We start from the raw sequence: 17,411 nt of genomic DNA on the forward strand, positions 1-17,411 counted from the left end.
ATACGCACAATATTCCATTTGTTAGTAAACATACAATTGTAATGCGAGAAAAATCAATGTCACAATTTTAACACAATAAATTTGTGCAAACGATAATAATATTAAAATTATATTCCTTGGATTATATCGTTGCATTCAATATTATGCCTCGTATAAGAGCTACAAAATGTTGCTTTGCTATGCATTAGTCGGGAAGTTGTGTTACCTTTACACTCAATTAAATCGAGCATTTATACTAAAGACGAATATAAAAATTCCCAGTTGCTCATTCCCAAATTCCAGATACATATTCCCGCTTTAGTCACTCGTCTCTCGCCAACGACCATACCACGCTGAATACATCGGTTCTCGTCCGATCACCGAAATTAAGCAGCGTCGGGCGCGGTTAGTACTTAGATGGGGGACCGCTTGGGAACACCGCGTGTTGTTGGCATCGGTTAACAACCATTTTTTTTTATAAATGAAATACAAATACTCTGACTTTTTTTGTTAAACTTTACTTTTAATCTATCTAAGAACACTAAACAAATTTTTATAAAAAATACAGTACGATATAAAAAAATATACAGTGTATATGATGTGGAATCTTTTTAGCGTCGAGTGTCCGTACTATTGTATAAGAGATTGAGAACCATGTTATTTTTGTGTTTGTGTAGCCTATTAATAAAGCTCACAGCACATCCACTTATTTAATTTCTGACAAAGGGCCATGCTTAGGTCTTTATGTATATCGTATTTCTCGTAGACTAGAGCCTTTGCATGATTTCTATGTTGGAATTCCTTCATATTCCAGATAAATGCATAAAGTATGCATAATGGTTTGTAAAGACGAACTTTATTCGCCGCAACGACTTTTTAAAAAACAACTTTAAAGCGAAAATAAACTCAAAAAACGATTTCTGATTGCAATTTGAACTTTTAATATATATGAAAATATTCCAACACACTTATGATAAAAGTGCTTTTATAAATAGCACCTCATTCGCAAGCAATTTCGCACAGAAAGTGACGCCGTTCTCTGCAGTCCTCAGCTGTCCAGTCGCCTGTGACTCCATTTAAGGTGACGCAACGATAGCCACCCCTTACCTGACCTTCGAAATTTCGATATCCTAGTCGTGCTCCAGTGCTTTGCCATACATATTGATTGATATCGCCCAGGTTTGTGCCCGAGATCCATAGACGTTCGGTGGCAAGGTAAGATATAAGGGAATCATCGGCGGCGTGTATAAAATTGATAATTCGGTCCTGAACTGTTTCCGATGGAATGCTGGCTAGCTTAAAGCCATTTGCAGCACAAACGAGCTGAGCCTCAAACCAGTCAAGCTAAAATGAAACAATAATTCAGTTGTTGCTGCCGATTGCTTATAGCTTTTACCTTAGCGTATGTGCTCATTCCATATACGCTGTTATTATAGGAAAAAATGTTAAGGATGGGCTCTGGTGGCTCCTCATCCTCGAGCAATTGCTCAAAGTCATCTTCAGCCCATGCCGTGCTTGCAGTGCAGAGCAGCCAGAAAAGACCGAGAACTAAAGACTTCATTTTGTAAAGAGTCCAAAGCTGTGTTCCCTTTTATACAATATGCCGATGTGAAAACTAATTGCCGAATGCATCCATCATTGTCATTTGATAAGCTTAACATCTAATTATTTGATTATTTTACCTAAGGGTCTCTTAAAGATATTTCAAATAATCGAACATGCTAAATTTCAGTGACTCGAAACTGGTTAAGGGCACAAATCAGTTACAGTTTCTTTTATTTTCAACGAGGTGTAGAAATTTATATAGCCTTTCTATAATATATTTAATACGTATGAGGTTAAATTAATTACATTAATTAATTACAACATATTTAACAAATTTTAACAATATATCTATGTCTTTTATCTGCCTGCAGTGAAAAGATAGTTCTTTATAAAATTCGTTTATGTAGGCCCAGAAAGTTATGGAGGCTGAAGGGCTTTAATGGCAACCCATCAAAACTATATATATATTATAAGAGCTCAGAAAGATGTTCTGCATATTGCATGCCATATTTTATTTGATAAACATTCCAGGGCAATAATACTAATAATAAAAAACACAATAATATATTTATATATATATATATATATATATATATATATATATATATATAAATATAATAAAAATATATAAATATAACATAATAAATATATTTAATATATATTTGAAACCCTTGTAGACATTTGCCCTATGATTTTACATATATGTGAGAATAGTGAAGCTCGTAAATGATGAGTTTGATGAAAACTGAATATTCGATATTTGATATGATATAGCTGCCCGATATTAATTAAATTTTGCATATATATAAGAAGCACAGTAAACCTAAAATATACCAAGCTATCCCTACCTTTCAACCGATCGTTCCTATGGTAACTATCATTGAGTATTAAATTATTAATAAATTATTACTCAATGCTCAATGGGTAACTATAATGTATATGATTTTGCATGGTCAAGATATCCTGATAAACCAAGAAGGAGGGTTTTTTTATACAAGAAACGACTTATCGACTTTTTGCCGACTTATCCAAAGTTTCAAGATGATAACTTTAATATTGGGGACTAGTTCGCATAGCAACAGACAGACAGACAGAAGGACACGGTTAAATCAACTGGACGGTTGATCTTGATCTATAACATTCATATACATTATGAGGTCGGAGATGCGTTAGGCATTGCATGATCCAAATTGGAATACCTCTACAGAGGCAAAAAAAAGTTCAATCAATAAAAAACAATAGGTACAGCTGCGACTTGAACCCCATTGTGACGCAAGCGAAATTTGTGTCTACCCACTGCGCTACTAATCAGGAAAGCCCGCCGCAAGCAAAACAGTATATGTACGCTTAAGTTTCTGAGCTTTGAGTAGCTTTTAAAGCTTTACAAAAGCATCTAGTGACGCGCATGAAGAGAGCTTGATTTTTTTTTTCTAATTTAAATAAAGATTTAATTTCTATTGCAATCAGAAAACTTTATTATTATATATTATAGATATTTTGGAAGTATTTCATTAGCAACGTGGCTCGCACACAAAGTGACGCCTCGAACCGCAATCTTCAGGAATCCAGTAACCGGTAACAGCATGAAGGCCAGCGCAGCGATATAAATTAGGAGGTGGATTTTGGAAATTGCGATACTTGAATGCGGAACCAGTGGTGAACCAGCTCCATTTATTAGTGTTGGCCAGATTTGTGCCGGAGGTCCAAACCGGTTCGTTGATAGATTTCAATTGGCCCGACTTAAGCATAAAGTTGTAAACACTGTTGTGCTTGGCTTGGGTCTCCAAACTGACCAGGGTCCAGCCCAGTGAAGCACAGGCGGCTTCAGCTTGGAACCAATTCAGCTAGAAATTGATTTAAATTTCAGTTTTGTATTCTTATATCAACACACATTATCTTCACTGTTTCTTACCTTCAAAGCTGTCGCTATAGCGAAGTCTTCCGTTTGATAAAAAATAGGCAACGGTTGCAATTGATTTGCTATGCCTTCAGCTTGTAGCTCCAGCTCTTGAGCCCATGCCAGTGTGCACAGCAGGGAGCAGAGTAGACCGAGACCTAGAGACTTCATTTTGTGAGACGTGCAATGCATTGTCTGCCCTTTTATAGAGCCAAACGGAGTGGTTGCAACTAATTGCCTGGTGCATTCATCAATGTCATTTGATAAGCTTGAAATCTAAGTACTTTTGTCCCTTAAATTTGTTGCATTCACTGCGGGGGTTTCAATTTTTAGTTATTTTTTCCTTTTTCTCATGTCATTTGCCATAAATTTTGCTTACAGTAAATCTCAATTTTAAGCGTTGCGTAAATCCGTTTGCCATTTTTATGGCAAAAATTCAGCGCTAATAATGTTATCCCAGTGCTTTAGAGCAGGGGTGCCACAAAATTTATCGAAAAAATGTAAAAAGCATATCTCATTTAACTGTGCTGTCAGAGCAGCAGCAGAAAAGGAGAGAGGGTGGATGGAGGTGTAGAGGGGCGCTGTTATGACGGGTCAAGGATTGGCAATTGCCATAGCTGGTGTATTAGGGTGCACCCTCTTTTGGCTCTAACTTTTCGCCCCCGCTCGATGTGCATTTCCTTTTCTACTCACATATATATATTTTTTTGCGTGCTGGCCAAAGTGTTTACGACTCCCTTTGGGATTGGACAACAAGAACGAAATGTGCAAGCACAGATCGCTGCGTTTTTTCCCTTTCGAGGGTTCCAACAAGATATAAAATCAAAAATTGCTGCTGCTGCTGCAACTGCGTGTGTGTGTGCGTGCTGTATGACGCGTACGGGGCGTATGGATAATATGATTTCTGTTTCTTTGAATGGCATGCCATTTGCATTTGGCAAGACAGCATAAAAGTTACTTGCTCGACTATTTGTTTACAAGGTCTTGCCAGCGGGCAAGTGTTTCGGTTAAGTTTGCAAGCTTTAAAGCTAAAATTCTCAAAACTTATATATCTTATATCTAATATTTAAAGGATAACTAGAAAAAATATTTGTAAATATCCTTTGTCAAAATTGTTGACCTTGAAAAAATAATTTAAATAAAAAGTTCTAGAACAGTTATAAAGAAACTCAGAAGTAAAAAGGACTAAGAAATATGTGTTAAATATTTGTAATTAATTTTATAAAAACAATGGTTTGTAGATCAAACTATAGATTAAAAACGTTTTTAACTGCAATACATTAATAACTTTTTATAATATTCTATTTATAAACATAATATATTCTATTCATAATTATTCTATATTTTATTCATAAATATTTTATATTCTTTCAATAAAAAACTTTATCATATCGTATTAGTAAACATATGGATCTTCGTAATGCGTAAGACTTCTTTTTTTTAATATACAAAAAACTGTTCTTACAAATTAGGTAAAACGTTTCTTAGTAAAGAAGACGATAATTTGGCAACACGTTACGCATCGGTCCTGTGGCGCAATGGATAACGCGTCTGACTACGGATCAGAAGATTCCAGGTTCGACTCCTGGCAGGATCGTTAATTTTTTCTTTTCATTACATCATTAAAAAATCTTTTATAAATCAAATGAATTCTAATTAATTTTATGAAATTGAATGAAATAAAAAATAATATCTCGCCCAACGTGGGGCTCGAACCCACGACCCTGAGATTAAGAGTCTCATGCTCTACCGACTGAGCTAGCCGGGCATTTGGCAAAGTGATCACCAAACATATCCAAGGATTCAGCCCAGAGAGTAAGTAAAAACAAAAAAAAAAATAAATATAAGCATAAAAAGAAAAATACTTATAAATAAATTGAACAGAGTTCCGTATAAAATTTAAAAATCTATATATAATGTATATATGTATAAAAATGATGTTTTTTCCCTCACTTGCAGCACAAATTAAGCGTGGCTGTGCGCTCTTGTTGAATGTGCGCAATTAGATTGTAAAACTTGTTGACAAGATGACATGATCTATTAGCTTTGGTTATTTGTCTTTGGCGCTGGGTGCAGGAAAAATTGCAATTAAATTGGCTACTGCAGCAGGAAACTGAGAGCAAAGCACGCGAACGACAGCATCAACAAAGACAACAGCAGCAGGGATGGCTGGGAAAGGGGAACTAAAACTGACAACAAAAGTCACGCAGAATAGATACGCCATGCGTCCGGGGGCTCGGGTTCGGGCGAGGTCTCTAAGGCTAAGGGCCAATGGCTGCTGTTGCTGCTGGTTGCACTTAATTTATGCGAAACTGGGGTTGGGCCAGCAGAAGTTGTGGCTGTTGGTGTCATTCTGCCTGGTGGCCATTTTCACAGCACGTTAAACGAAGGTCGTGAATGGCTAAGCCAATGCTTAGCTCTCATTTTATAGCGTGGAAATTCATCTTATGCTCACAATTGCTCCTGGCCCCAGCAATGCTTAATACAGTTTAATTCCATTTGTTTCGTGCCCCTAGTTAGCCTTGCCGCACAAGGCTGCAAAGAATTACAAGGCACAAGGCTTTTACAAATTGCCCGTCAGGACTTTCCGAGAAAAAAAATCAAAATAAGTTAGAAGGGTGTACTGGTAACAATTCGTGTTAAATTAGTGAACAACCGTTAGAATTATTTATAAAACTAAAAAAGTTGTGACCGATGCCAACAACACGCGGTGTTCCCAAGCGGTCCCCCATCTAAGTACTAACCGCGCCCGACGCTGCTTAATTTCGGTGATCGGACGAGAACCGATGTATTCAGCGTGGTATGGTCGTTGGCGAAAGACGAGGGACTTAAGCGTGAATATGTATCTACAATTCGAGAATGAGCAACTGGGAATTTTTATATTCGTCTTTGGTATAAATGCTCGAATTTATTGAATGTACAAATAACTGAACTTCCCGACTAATGTATTCCAAAGCAACATTTATGTAGCTCTTATAACAGGAATAATATTGAATGCAACGATATAATCCAAGGAATATAATTTTAATATTATTATCGTTTGCACAAACTTATTGTGTTAAAATTGTGACATTGATTTTTCTCGCATTACAATTGTATGTTTACTAACGAATGGCAGATTGTGCGGATTCCCGTTAAAATGTGTATGACTCAAAAATGTATAGCTATTACTTGAATTATTTAAGTAAGTTTTAAGAGTTGAAGGCTTGTTTGGAACCAATTGAGCACACTAATCGTTGAATAAAACTATCATTTTATATACTTATAACTAATAATTTTCATAAGCTATGTCTATGTAAAAATATATTAAAGGCCGAAGTAGAACCTTTTAATCAAAAAGATTTAAAAGCTGAGAGATATATATACTTAAAATTAAAGAAAAAAGTAAAATTCTTTGCAGCTATTGATTTATTTATAAAAAAAAAGATTGTTGACCGATGCCAACAACACGCGGTGTTCCCAAGCGGTCCCCCATCTAAGTACTAACCGCGCCCGACGCTGCTTAATTTCGGTGATCGGACGAGAACCGATGTATTCAGCGTGGTATGGTCGTTGGCGAAAGACGATTGACTAAAGCGTGAATATGTATCTGGAAATCGGGAATAAGCAAACGTGAATTTTGAATATTCGACAATATTAGCTAATGCTTTACTTTTTTAAAGAATTTATTCAATATACAAATATTATATTAGGTGTGTTAAATTCCTTCATTTAATCGAAGAATTAATTGAATAGCATAAAAAGCAGGTTAAATTTGTATTCCCATCAAAATAGAAACTAAATAATTTCATTGAAAAACATTTATCAGTGGCTCCAGCTGACGTCCCTTTTGCTTAAGCAATCGCCACTCATTTAGTTTGCATTATTAAAACTCTGACCCTGCGTTCCCTCGCCTGAGAAGTTACTTTGTCAAATCAGTGCAACAAAATCCAATGTTTCATTAAGATTTTATCGCACTTTTATGTTATTATTTTTTTTTTGTTCTTAGTCAATGTCCCGTCAAAGCTGGAGACATTAGCGTGGCTCGCCCTCCGTTTAATTAACAAATTCTTGATGTAGCACAAGGTTCTGGGGTAAAGTTTCCAGCTAATTAGAATAATGCTGTCCCCCCCTCTCGCCAACACATACTGTACTGTACTGTACTCCTCCCCCTTACCTTAGTTTACCCAAAAACGATGCAATTTGCGTGTTTATTAATTTTATGTCAATTTGCATGCAATTTCTGCTCAAGGCGAAGCTTTATCTGAGTTTCAGTCGCAGTTTTGCTTTTATGATGGCTAATCTAGCGGAATGAAATGCACTGTGCACAGTGGGGCTAATTAAAACTAATGGCCAGCCGTCCAGTTATGTGCATTTTGCTGCAGGTGCCGCATCCGCACCCAAAAACTTACTACAACAACTTTAAGTAGCTATCGTTGAGTGGATTTTGTTGTTCGATGGCATTGCCAATGCAATTCAATAAAAATGAATAAGTCCAAAGATGCGTGAAGGTAACAAAAGCTAGATACTAAATAGACAGAATTGCCACAGGCATCGACTAGGAGTTACCTCTTAGTATACTGGAAGACTCCAATAAAAGGCAGTCAAATAATAAATATATATAAATAAGGATTTAAAGCTGGTAAATAAAATATAAAAAAAAATAAAAAAAATACATAAATGTTAGTAGAAATACAAATCATTTTGAAATATTTACTTCATATACCTAAGAACCTGTGCACAAGTATATCATACCCCTTTTATAGCTTGCCATTGGTAATGGGTATCTATATCGCGTGCGACTTACACGCAGTTTTCAATAGCACATGGGGAGAATAAGTTGAATCGGGAAATGGATTTCGTATTTCGTATTTGGTTTCTGCAGTTGCGGCCCTTTCGCCCGACAAGGTCAGTGCAAAGTCATTGCAAGCTGTTGCGTACGCTTGAGTTGCAGCTCCTCCCCAATCCCCCATCCGACCAACCACACCCCACGTGAAAACAAGTCAACTGTAAATTGGCTTAAATGCAGTATATCATTTAATTTTATGTCATTTCACATTTTTTCACGTTGATTTTGATGTCGTTACGAAAGTTGCAAAATGCACAAGGCAAATATTGTCAAAAAAAAAATGAAAAGATAGAAACTAAAGAACAACTTGGGGAAAACTAAAGGAAGAGAAGAAACAAACAGTCTTAGCTTGAAAAGCTTTCACATCAAGAAATGGTTTTTATTAACTGTATATTGTAACAAACCCGGACTTTTAGCCAGCCAACACAAAATTTTACATAAATAAAATACTTAAGAGACAAAATAATCCATAAAGATTAATTGAATAAGCTCGATTTTTCCGAGATATCAAAAAAATAGCGGTTGTCAACCAATGCCAACAACACGCGGTGTTCCCAAGCGGTCCCCCATCTAAGTACTAACCGCGCCCGACGCTGCTTAATTTCGGTGATCGGACGAGAACCGATGTATTCAGCGTGGTATGGTCGTTGGCGAAAGACGAGGGACTTAAGCGTGAATATGTATCTACAATTCGAGAATGAGCAACTGGGAATTTTTATATTCGTCTTTGGTATAAATGCTCGAATTAATTGAGTGTAAAGTTAACACAACTTCCCGACTAATGCATAGCATAGCTACATTTATATAGCTCTTATGCGAGAAAGAATATAATTTTAATATTATTATCGCTTGGACAAATTTATTGTGTTAAAATTGTGACATTGATTTTTCTCGCATTACAATTGTATGTTTACTAACGAATGGAATATTGTGCGGATTCCCGTTAAAATGTGTATGACTCAAAAATGTATAACTATTTCTTGAATTATTTAAGTTGTAAGGGTTCGAGGCTTGTTAGGAACCAATTGGGCACTAATCGTTGAATAAAACTATCATTATATATACTTTTAACTAATAATATCCATAAGCTATGTCTACCTACAAATCAATTAAAGGCCGAAGCAAAACATTTTAATCAAAAAGCTTATGTATTTTCAGTATATACTTAAAATTAAAGAAAAAAGTGAAATTTATTGCAGCTATCGATTTATAAAAAAATGGTTGTTAACCGATGCCAACAACACGCGGTGTTCCCAAGCGGTCCCCCATCTAAGTACTAACCGCGCCCGACGCTGCTTAATTTCGGTGATCGGACGAGAACCGATGTATTCAGCGTGGTATGGTCGTTGGCGAAAGGCGAGTGACTAAAGCATGAATATATATCTGAAACTCAAGAATAGTCAATTGAGAATTTGAAGAGAAGAGAAATACAAATTAAATGATTTGCGATAATCTTTCTATAAACATTCCGCCCATGCCAAAGGAAATAAGAAAAAAACAATATTAATAATCTGAACACTCTTATCTCTTGATTTAATGAGTCGATGTCACGCTAGAGTTTAATAAGTACTCGCAATATAATTAGGCTACGCAAATGATATTTATTAAAACCAAAAGACACCTTTTTGCATGCTAAATATGTGTTCTGTTAGACACATTACAAAGTAGCTAATGATACGAGTGAGATGCATTTGTAATTAGCCACGTTATGAGGCGCATTACGTGGTTAAGATGCAACTGAGTGCCCCCACACTTGGATCGTACTCGTCCCGCTTTTTAAGCGCTTCTGCGACATTGCGCTGGGTAAATTGACAATTGTATTAAGTGCGTTAAGTGCTCCAGCTTCAGTGTGTGTAATAAAGCAACAACAACAACAACTTGCTACAACAAAGTCGGTACATGGATATTACAAGGACTCACAGCTGTTGCCGGGAATGTATTTTACAGCGTCATTTTGTTGAGCAAAAACTTTTTTGCGGCAACCGCAATTGTTGCAAGCAAGTGTTGCCCCTGCCCCATTATGAGACATTTGCTACTCCTCGAGGTTGCCAGCAGCTTAGCTGAAGGATAATTGTCCACGGGGCATCCTTGGCATGTCATGCACGAGTCGCCACAACTGGCTTGCCTTTGGTTGTGGGTTGAGGCGGGGGCAAGGTTAAATAGCAGAAATGTTGAAGTAAATCCAATTGTTTGGCCAGTCATTGAACGCATTTGATTGATTAAGTAATCTGCCTTGCAATATTTGCCATGTGCCTTGTGCACTCAGAAAAATTGTGTACACAAAACAAAAGAAACCTTTTATAAAACTAGCGAAACTTAATCTTACTTAGCCTTTAGCTTTTATTCTTAAAATTAAGAACTTCTGTCTTTAATATTTAAATTCTTCAATGTAGGAAATTTAAATGTAACCCCCAAATTCTTGAATAGAAGATATAAAGATATATCATAGCTTGAAAATAATCCAATTCAACAATTTTTTTGTTTTTAATTATTCTGAAATTTAAAAATAATGTTTCGGTAGATATATTTTTCCAAGCAATTATCTTATATATTTTCAATATGTGTCTTTAATCCCCGAATTCTTAAATTAATATTTACAGTGAATTTTAAAAATATTTAACTTGTTGTTAACAATGAGAAATATTATAATATTGTATATTATAGAATTTAGAACATGTTTTTTCGCCGAGTGTAGCATAACAACTGAGATTAAACTGTGCACTTATCATTAATTAAAAGCTAATAAAACCTTACGGCTTGTTAGGCGCACGCGATATGAAAGCTATATATATTTATATAGCATATATAAAACAATTATTTGTACAAGTTATGCAAATAAGTGGGCAGCTTTTTAATGGCAGTAGACATTTACTTAAAACACATGTATTTGAATGAAATTTCATTAAAGCTCAATTTAAACCATATGCAATTGCGTCGAATATAGTTTTGCCCCGATCTCCTACATATGCCTATATACCATATACCATTTATCTTTTAGAGCATGTTTTTCGAGTACTTTTTCATCTCCTCGCTGTTTATTGGTCAAGATATTTTCTGCTCTTTGTCAACAAATTTTAAAGCCACATATATACATTTTTTTTTAAAACATTTTAATATAATCATCAATAAGCTTTAACAAATATATATACATATACAATGAATTACGTAGATATTTTAGACAATTAACAAACTTCTTATTTTTAATTTTTAAAATCCGAAAGTTGCTCAAGTTGATATTTTTAACAATTTTATTGTTAAGTTTATGCTCATATTTGGTGGAGGGTTTTGCAAATTCTAAGCAATATTTACACTTTTATTTGGCTTGAACTGAGGCTCGTTGTGGACTTCAACTGTAGTCTCTTCCAGTCTAAGCACGCTGTAGTTTTAGAAAGATTTCATCCTTTGGTGTGATCACAGCACTAAAATTGGCAAATCGAATAGTCTTGGGGGTTTTGTCGCACTTGACCACCCGATAATTGCGCAGTAAATGAACCAGACCCAATTTGGCCTGCAATAGACCAAGACGCATCCCAATGCAATTGCGTGGCCCAATGCCAAAGGGCATATACGCATCCATGTTTAGAGAATCACGGTTCTCGGGCGCAAAACGGTCCGGATTATATTTTTCCGGTTCCGGCCAGTACTGAAAACGTGTATAAGCGAGATTAAAAAGAGGTTTAAAATAGGTTTAAAGGAGGCACAAAAGAGGGTTAAAAGACGTTTAAATGGAGTTTAAAACAGATTTAGAAGCAGTCTTAAACAGGTTCAAAGCAGGTTTAAATTAGGTTTCAAACAGATTAAAACTATTTTAAATTAGGTTATAAAAAGTATTACAACTGGCGCGAAATCCAATTTGGGTTACAAATTAAGGCCTGTTTTAAACAGTTTTTGAAAAGTTTTAAAGGTTTGTTTGAGGTTTGTTTGAATAAATTAAAAACATGTTTGAGGCAGGCTTAAAATTGTTTCAAAAGGGGGTTTCAAAACCACTTAAAACAGGTTTTAAACAGTATAAAAACAGTTTTACAGCCATTTCAAACCAGGCTTAATCGATTTCAAGTTAGAAATGGGACTTAACCCGGTCTTAAACAGTTTTCATTGGTATAAAAGAGCTTTAACAAGAGCTTAACTGACCTGCTCATCACGATGTATGCCTATGCTGGAAATATAGATCGGTAGGCCACTGGGCAGTTCCAGATCGGAGTAGGGTGCCAGAGTAAAGCGTTCCCCAGTCGCGGGCTGTGTGCATTCACGTTCGGCATAACCAACAATGGGATACTTGCGTAGCGTTTCATTCACCACCTGAGTCAGATAGGGCATCTCCTGAATGCGATCGTAATCAATGTGATCCTCTGAACCAAAGTAATCATTTATTTCCCGACGCAAACGCTCCTGTATCTCAGGATGATGGGCGAACTCGAACAGCGTCATGGTCATGGTCGAGGCGCTGGTCTCGTAGCCCGCGGTCTGAAAGATTGCTGCCTGTGCCACAAGATAGTCCAGTTCCTTGGCTCTATTATCTTTCTTATCGGGCTGGGCAGCAGCCTCTCGCTTCATCGTCAGCAATATGTCAATCAGATCGTTGCGTCGCACACCCGATTTCTCGCGTTCTGCCAGAACATAGCTGATGCTGCGGCGCATGAAATTGGAGGCTTGCTTGGAGAAGACCGTAACGCGGGCCAACGATGCCAACATGGGCAGCATAAAGATAATGGTAAAGTCGATGCCGCGCCTAAAGTTTATGTCGAAAATGGACTTGTTGTATTTATAAAATTCGCTCTTTATATCGCCCAGTGCATTGGCCTTCAGTCCAAATGCGGTGGTCGCTATAAGATCCGTGGTGAAACGCGCGCAAATACTTTTAATACTTATCAGAGAATCAGCGGGTAGTTCTGCCAGATTCGCTTCAAGATTCTTGCCGATCTGCGGTTCATAATTTAAATGAATTTCAGATCGCAAAAAATTAAGCCTCTGGCACTCACCTCCAACATCAATGGATACATTTGCTTGATCTTGCCGCTGGTGAACACGGGCGAGATTTTATTGCGCAACTCCTTCCAGTCAGGATTGCGTACAAAGAACAGATTGTTGTTGCCCAGCGGATCGCGATGCGGATCGGTTTGTAGCGCACGATTTGCAAAGTAGCTAAATTTCTTGATCATCACCGTTTTAATCAGATCCAGATCTCTAATGATTAAAGCTGGACGATGCAGTAGATACACCCCGACAAACGGCTCATTTTCAAAACCTTTCGCCGTGTGCAGCATACGAATCTGCTCAAAGAACGCTACTCGGCCGGTAAGTATACTGCGGGCATTTCCAAATATTGGCGACGGTTCGATTTGCTTTACGCCCGATCGCAGCCAGTAGCTGTAGGCGCGTCGCTGCCATATATAGAAAACGATCGCCAATGTGGCGATCAGTAGTAACAGCTCTGTAGACATGTTTAAGGCTTCGGCTACATGCAGCCACTGTTTTGGGCATTGCTCTTGCTAAAGCTTTTATTTCCACGAGAACACGACAATCGTCTAGTCATTCTAACTTGGTTTATTTTCCGTTTGATAACACACTTTGCGAACATGGCGGGCAAGTAAATTTGCCTACACTCGATGACTAGACAAAATATACACTCGTGTTTTTCTGCCGCGAACAAAACAAAGCTTTCAAAATCGAGATTTGCATTAAAAGCCGACGCAATATGTACAGGTCTTTCTGCCATTCTGTCCGGGACAATTTAAATTTCTAATATCTAACCTAAAATTAATAATTGAAAACCAATTTATGCTTAACAATACAGAATCAACAGCTACAAAGTTAAAAAATAAGCGTAAGAAAATTAAAAAATAACGCCAAATCTGCTTCCCATACCGGGAATTGAACCCGGGCCTTCCGGGTGAGAGCCGGATATCCTAACCACTAGACAATATGGGAGATGACCAACGCATTGGCAAAGTTTAACTTAAGCGTACAAGAATTTTAAGAGAATTAAATGTGTATTAATTCAAAGCAGTTTTCATCTGCGTGTTCAACTATTCGTCAGTTAACTGCTTGTATGTTGTCGGTAATGCAGTTATAGACATCAATGCGTCATTGGTAGGCGCTGTTAAAGCTATTATGACATAAACACACCGTGTGGTCCTGTGGCGCAATGGATAACGCGTCTGACTACGGATCAGAAGATTCCAGGTTCGACTCCTGGCAGGATCGTTTATTTTGTTTAATTATTTCTTAATAATTCACTTTAATATAAATAATTTTTTGTACTAAAAACACTAAATCCACTAAAAGTATATTAATGTATGTATCATATGTTGTGTATCATATTTTCAAGTCGGCTTTGCATAACGGGTACTCAATGGAAATACACGGAATTTTTCTTATATATTACATTTGCCCGCATTTGTAAGTAAACCTTTGAATACTCATAATAGTATGTGGAAACATACATCTAGAATTGTCATATTGTACTTCACAATAACATAATTTAATTATAAAAGCTTCACTCTTTAAATCTTACGCTTCTTATTAAGCTTTTGGCTAAAGTGCCACATCGGTCCTGTGGCGCAATGGATAACGCGTCTGACTACGGATCAGAAGATTCCAGGTTCGACTCCTGGCAGGATCGGATTTCTTTTTACTTTTTAGAAACTTTTTGAGAATTGTTCACTTACCACGGAACCTTAAGACTTTTTAAATGTACAGTACGTGTCACAAGTTTATTGAAAGTGGATACGTGCAACAAATGCTACTTAATTTTCTTGCATCAAGTATGATGCACTTGAATAGGGATTTTGCCCAGTAGCAGGAAAAGCAGCTCTCAATGACAAAGTGCAGTTGCTGCGGTGGCTAAAAGCAAATCAAGTGGCGTCGTGTGGAGTTTGTGGATTATGTGTCGCTTTATGCTAAACAGCGGAAACGTCGAAAGTTTTTCAGAATGGGGCGTGGAGGATATGAGGAAACACCAGATGTGTGTACAATTGCACGCCAAGGACATTTAAGGTGACATCGAAATGATCCCCTTTGAAGGCTTGCGTGTCTGTGCAAATGAGTTTTTATCCGCTGTGATTTGCATAATAGGAGAAAGTTGTAATCGAAGAATGTGCAACGCATTTGTGCTGTTTGCAATTGTCTGCGAGGCAAATGCAGTGCGTAAATCGGATAAAAGAATATTAGCTGGAGAACTCATATTTTTATGCACGTTGATATAGATCTGTAATCGATGCGTTTTCCTTTGGTATTTGAAATGAAAAAATAAATTTAAAAAGTAACTTCCCATACCGGGAATCGAACCCGGGCCTTCTGGGTGAAAGCCAGATATCCTAGCCACTAGACCATATGGGAGGCGGTGGTTGGTTAAGCAAATATCACCATATATTGTTTCCATTTGTCCGCATCATTATATTGAAATGCATAAAATATTCACTTAATTTTGGATTTTTATATTAAGTTTTACTCGCGTAAAAAATAAACAAAAACAAATCTCTGCAAAAATACTTCCGATAAAAGTATATTAAGTGGATCTTTTGTTGAGTGTATATTTAAATAAAATCTTCGTTTATAACATGTTGTACTTTACTTTTTCAATCATATGAAGTAAATTTTCTTATTTAGTTATATTTAGAATATTATTAAATTATTATAGATCAATAAAACAGAAAGAAAAAAAAATCGATCCTGCCAGGAGTCGAACCTGGAATCTTCTGATCCGTAGTCAGACGCGTTATCCATTGCGCCACAGGACCCGATACCAAACAAGCAGCGTAAAAGCCATATTCAACTAAAGCAGAGCAAAATGTACGTGTTCAATTAAAGTAGCGCCATAAGCAGTTTAAACAAGCAGTGGCAACCAGAGGTGCCTACCTAATGGGGCGCAACAAAACAATAAATATATGTATTAATATGTATATATATTTATATATATATATATATATATATATATATGGGTAACTATATTAATTCATTAATCTTTTATTCATAACGCTCACATATTACTCTACGAGCAAATACATGTTAATTAAACGCGCCCCCCGTGGCAGCGCAGTTGCTCTCCCGCAGTCGCCACAGCGATGTCGCAGCGTCTGCAGCAGAGGCCGCAGTTGCTGGCGTCGAGCACAAATATTCGTTTCAGTCTCTCATTGGCGCTCACAGTGTGCAGTTCAGTGGCAACGCAAATGTAAACGACGTATAACGGACGCTAAAAAGTTGTACGTGCGCGCGACGTAAGCAAGTGCGAAACATAAATAAAATAAAAGAAGAATCTCTGAGCAACAAAATATAAAAGAAATACATACATACAACAAATTGTTTATAACAAATAGAGAAGAGTAGAAAAGAGTGCGTGTGTGTGTGTGTGTGCTTATACTGTGTATTGTGAGTGCGTGTGCAATAATAAATCAAAAATAATAATTAATGCAAATGTGAGTTATAAATGTAAGTAGATGCAGTTATTACGGTGAGTGCAGCTAAAATGCCGACAATACAGCCTGTGCACCACGTTCCCCCCCCCCCCCCCCTCCCCTTCCCTTACGCAGCTGTCAAAATGTATACGAGCTGGTGCTTCTGCTTCTTCTTCTTCTTTTCTACTTATTCTGGCGCTTCTTTGCCTTTGCCTATTCTGCTTTTTCACATACTTTTTTGTTTTCATCGTCTGCTTCTGCCTCGGCCAAGCAGCGCCAAAGCCCAAAAACCAAATCAAATGAAACGAAACGAATGGAAACGAAATTGAACAAGAACAAGAATGAGTACGAGAAGCAAGGCGTAAAAGCGAAAAGCGAAAAGCTCAAAGATTGGGGCTAGGGCTAAAGCAGACGCCGTTCGTTGTTGTTGTTGTTGTTGTTTTTGCTGTTTGTTTAGCTGCCGTTTCTCCATTTACATATGTATGCAGGCTGCTGTATGTGTGTATGTTATGATATGTTTATTTGGCTGTGTGTGTGTGTGTGTGTGTGTGTGTGTGTGTGTGTGTCTGTGGATCTCTCGCGCTGCCCGCGTCTATGAGACGGTCACGCTGTTGTTGCTTTGGCGCTAAACGTGTGCATGTGTGCATGTATGAGTGCATGTGCGTGTGTATGTGTGTGTGTGTGTGTATGTGTGTTTGTAGGCCTCCACACTGGCAGCGAAAAGCGCCAAGCGACCTGCTGCCGCCGCCGCCTCAACCGCTCGCCCTCT

General features: G+C 37.3%; 4 protein-coding genes and 12 non-coding genes across 19 annotated transcripts in view; 5 read left to right on the forward strand and 11 right to left on the reverse strand.

Annotated features, from left to right (window-relative positions):
• Nucleotides 1-314: 314 nt before the first annotated feature.
• LOC6626841 (5S ribosomal RNA) lies at nucleotides 315-433 on the forward strand. Its single transcript, XR_048966.1, has one exon. It is a non-coding gene; the product is annotated as a 5S ribosomal RNA (ribosomal RNA).
• A 463-nt stretch (nucleotides 434-896) lies between these two features.
• Nucleotides 897-1,555, reverse strand: LOC6626250 (uncharacterized). The gene is made up of 2 exons (XM_002049156.3): nucleotides 1,376-1,555; nucleotides 897-1,323 (listed from the first exon to the last, which is right to left on the reverse strand). The coding sequence occupies exons 1-2, from the start codon at nucleotides 1,538-1,540 to the stop codon at nucleotides 979-981; spliced, it is 510 nt and encodes a 169-aa protein (XP_002049192.1). The 5' UTR covers nucleotides 1,541-1,555; the 3' UTR covers nucleotides 897-978.
• A 1,415-nt stretch (nucleotides 1,556-2,970) lies between these two features.
• LOC6626249 (lectin subunit alpha) lies at nucleotides 2,971-3,607 on the reverse strand. The gene is made up of 2 exons (XM_002049155.4): nucleotides 3,437-3,607; nucleotides 2,971-3,368 (listed from the first exon to the last, which is right to left on the reverse strand). The coding sequence occupies exons 1-2, from the start codon at nucleotides 3,590-3,592 to the stop codon at nucleotides 3,036-3,038; spliced, it is 489 nt and encodes a 162-aa protein (XP_002049191.3). The 5' UTR covers nucleotides 3,593-3,607; the 3' UTR covers nucleotides 2,971-3,035.
• Nucleotides 3,608-4,945: 1,338 nt separating this feature from the next.
• On the forward strand, nucleotides 4,946-5,018 carry TRNAR-ACG (transfer RNA arginine (anticodon ACG)). The gene has a single exon. It is a non-coding gene; the product is annotated as a tRNA-Arg (tRNA).
• A 98-nt stretch (nucleotides 5,019-5,116) lies between these two features.
• TRNAK-CUU (transfer RNA lysine (anticodon CUU)) lies at nucleotides 5,117-5,189 on the reverse strand. The gene has a single exon. It is a non-coding gene; the product is annotated as a tRNA-Lys (tRNA).
• A 927-nt stretch (nucleotides 5,190-6,116) lies between these two features.
• LOC6626246 (5S ribosomal RNA) lies at nucleotides 6,117-6,235 on the reverse strand. The gene has a single exon (XR_048965.1). It is a non-coding gene; the product is annotated as a 5S ribosomal RNA (ribosomal RNA).
• Nucleotides 6,236-6,859: 624 nt separating this feature from the next.
• LOC6626245 (5S ribosomal RNA) lies at nucleotides 6,860-6,978 on the reverse strand. The gene has a single exon (XR_048964.1). It is a non-coding gene; the product is annotated as a 5S ribosomal RNA (ribosomal RNA).
• Nucleotides 6,979-8,782: 1,804 nt separating this feature from the next.
• Nucleotides 8,783-8,901, reverse strand: LOC6626244 (5S ribosomal RNA). The gene has a single exon (XR_048963.1). It is a non-coding gene; the product is annotated as a 5S ribosomal RNA (ribosomal RNA).
• Nucleotides 8,902-9,481: 580 nt separating this feature from the next.
• On the reverse strand, nucleotides 9,482-9,600 carry LOC6626243 (5S ribosomal RNA). The gene has a single exon (XR_048962.1). It is a non-coding gene; the product is annotated as a 5S ribosomal RNA (ribosomal RNA).
• Nucleotides 9,601-11,474: 1,874 nt separating this feature from the next.
• On the reverse strand, nucleotides 11,475-13,730 carry Cyp6w1 (Cytochrome P450 6w1). The gene is made up of 3 exons (XM_002049154.4): nucleotides 13,229-13,730; nucleotides 12,381-13,169; nucleotides 11,475-11,892 (listed from the first exon to the last, which is right to left on the reverse strand). Exons 1-3 carry the CDS (start codon nucleotides 13,688-13,690, stop codon nucleotides 11,617-11,619), a joined length of 1,527 nt encoding a protein of 508 aa, XP_002049190.1. The 5' UTR covers nucleotides 13,691-13,730; the 3' UTR covers nucleotides 11,475-11,616.
• A 375-nt stretch (nucleotides 13,731-14,105) lies between these two features.
• On the reverse strand, nucleotides 14,106-14,177 carry TRNAE-CUC (transfer RNA glutamic acid (anticodon CUC)). Its single transcript has one exon. It is a non-coding gene; the product is annotated as a tRNA-Glu (tRNA).
• A 203-nt stretch (nucleotides 14,178-14,380) lies between these two features.
• TRNAR-ACG (transfer RNA arginine (anticodon ACG)) lies at nucleotides 14,381-14,453 on the forward strand. The gene has a single exon. It is a non-coding gene; the product is annotated as a tRNA-Arg (tRNA).
• Nucleotides 14,454-14,798: 345 nt separating this feature from the next.
• TRNAR-ACG (transfer RNA arginine (anticodon ACG)) lies at nucleotides 14,799-14,871 on the forward strand. The gene has a single exon. It is a non-coding gene; the product is annotated as a tRNA-Arg (tRNA).
• Nucleotides 14,872-15,515: 644 nt separating this feature from the next.
• On the reverse strand, nucleotides 15,516-15,587 carry TRNAE-UUC (transfer RNA glutamic acid (anticodon UUC)). Its single transcript has one exon. It is a non-coding gene; the product is annotated as a tRNA-Glu (tRNA).
• Nucleotides 15,588-15,915: 328 nt separating this feature from the next.
• TRNAR-ACG (transfer RNA arginine (anticodon ACG)) lies at nucleotides 15,916-15,988 on the reverse strand. The gene has a single exon. It is a non-coding gene; the product is annotated as a tRNA-Arg (tRNA).
• A 385-nt stretch (nucleotides 15,989-16,373) lies between these two features.
• The window catches only part of EcR (Ecdysone receptor), a 125,325-nt gene continuing 124,287 nt past the window's right edge, over nucleotides 16,374-17,411 (forward strand). For 2 of the 4 annotated variants that reach the window (XM_032437490.2, XM_032437493.2), the window contains exon 1: nucleotides 16,374-16,698. The gene's annotated coding sequence lies outside the window, so the exon portion shown is untranslated. The remainder of the gene's footprint in view (nucleotides 16,699-17,411) is intronic. The other 2 variants (XM_032437491.2, XM_070210394.1) reach the window with 2 other exon arrangements.

This window comes from Drosophila virilis, chromosome 5 (assembly GCF_030788295.1).
Source record: "Drosophila virilis strain 15010-1051.87 chromosome 5, Dvir_AGI_RSII-ME, whole genome shotgun sequence".
NCBI classification, from domain to species: domain Eukaryota; kingdom Metazoa; phylum Arthropoda; class Insecta; order Diptera; family Drosophilidae; genus Drosophila; species Drosophila virilis.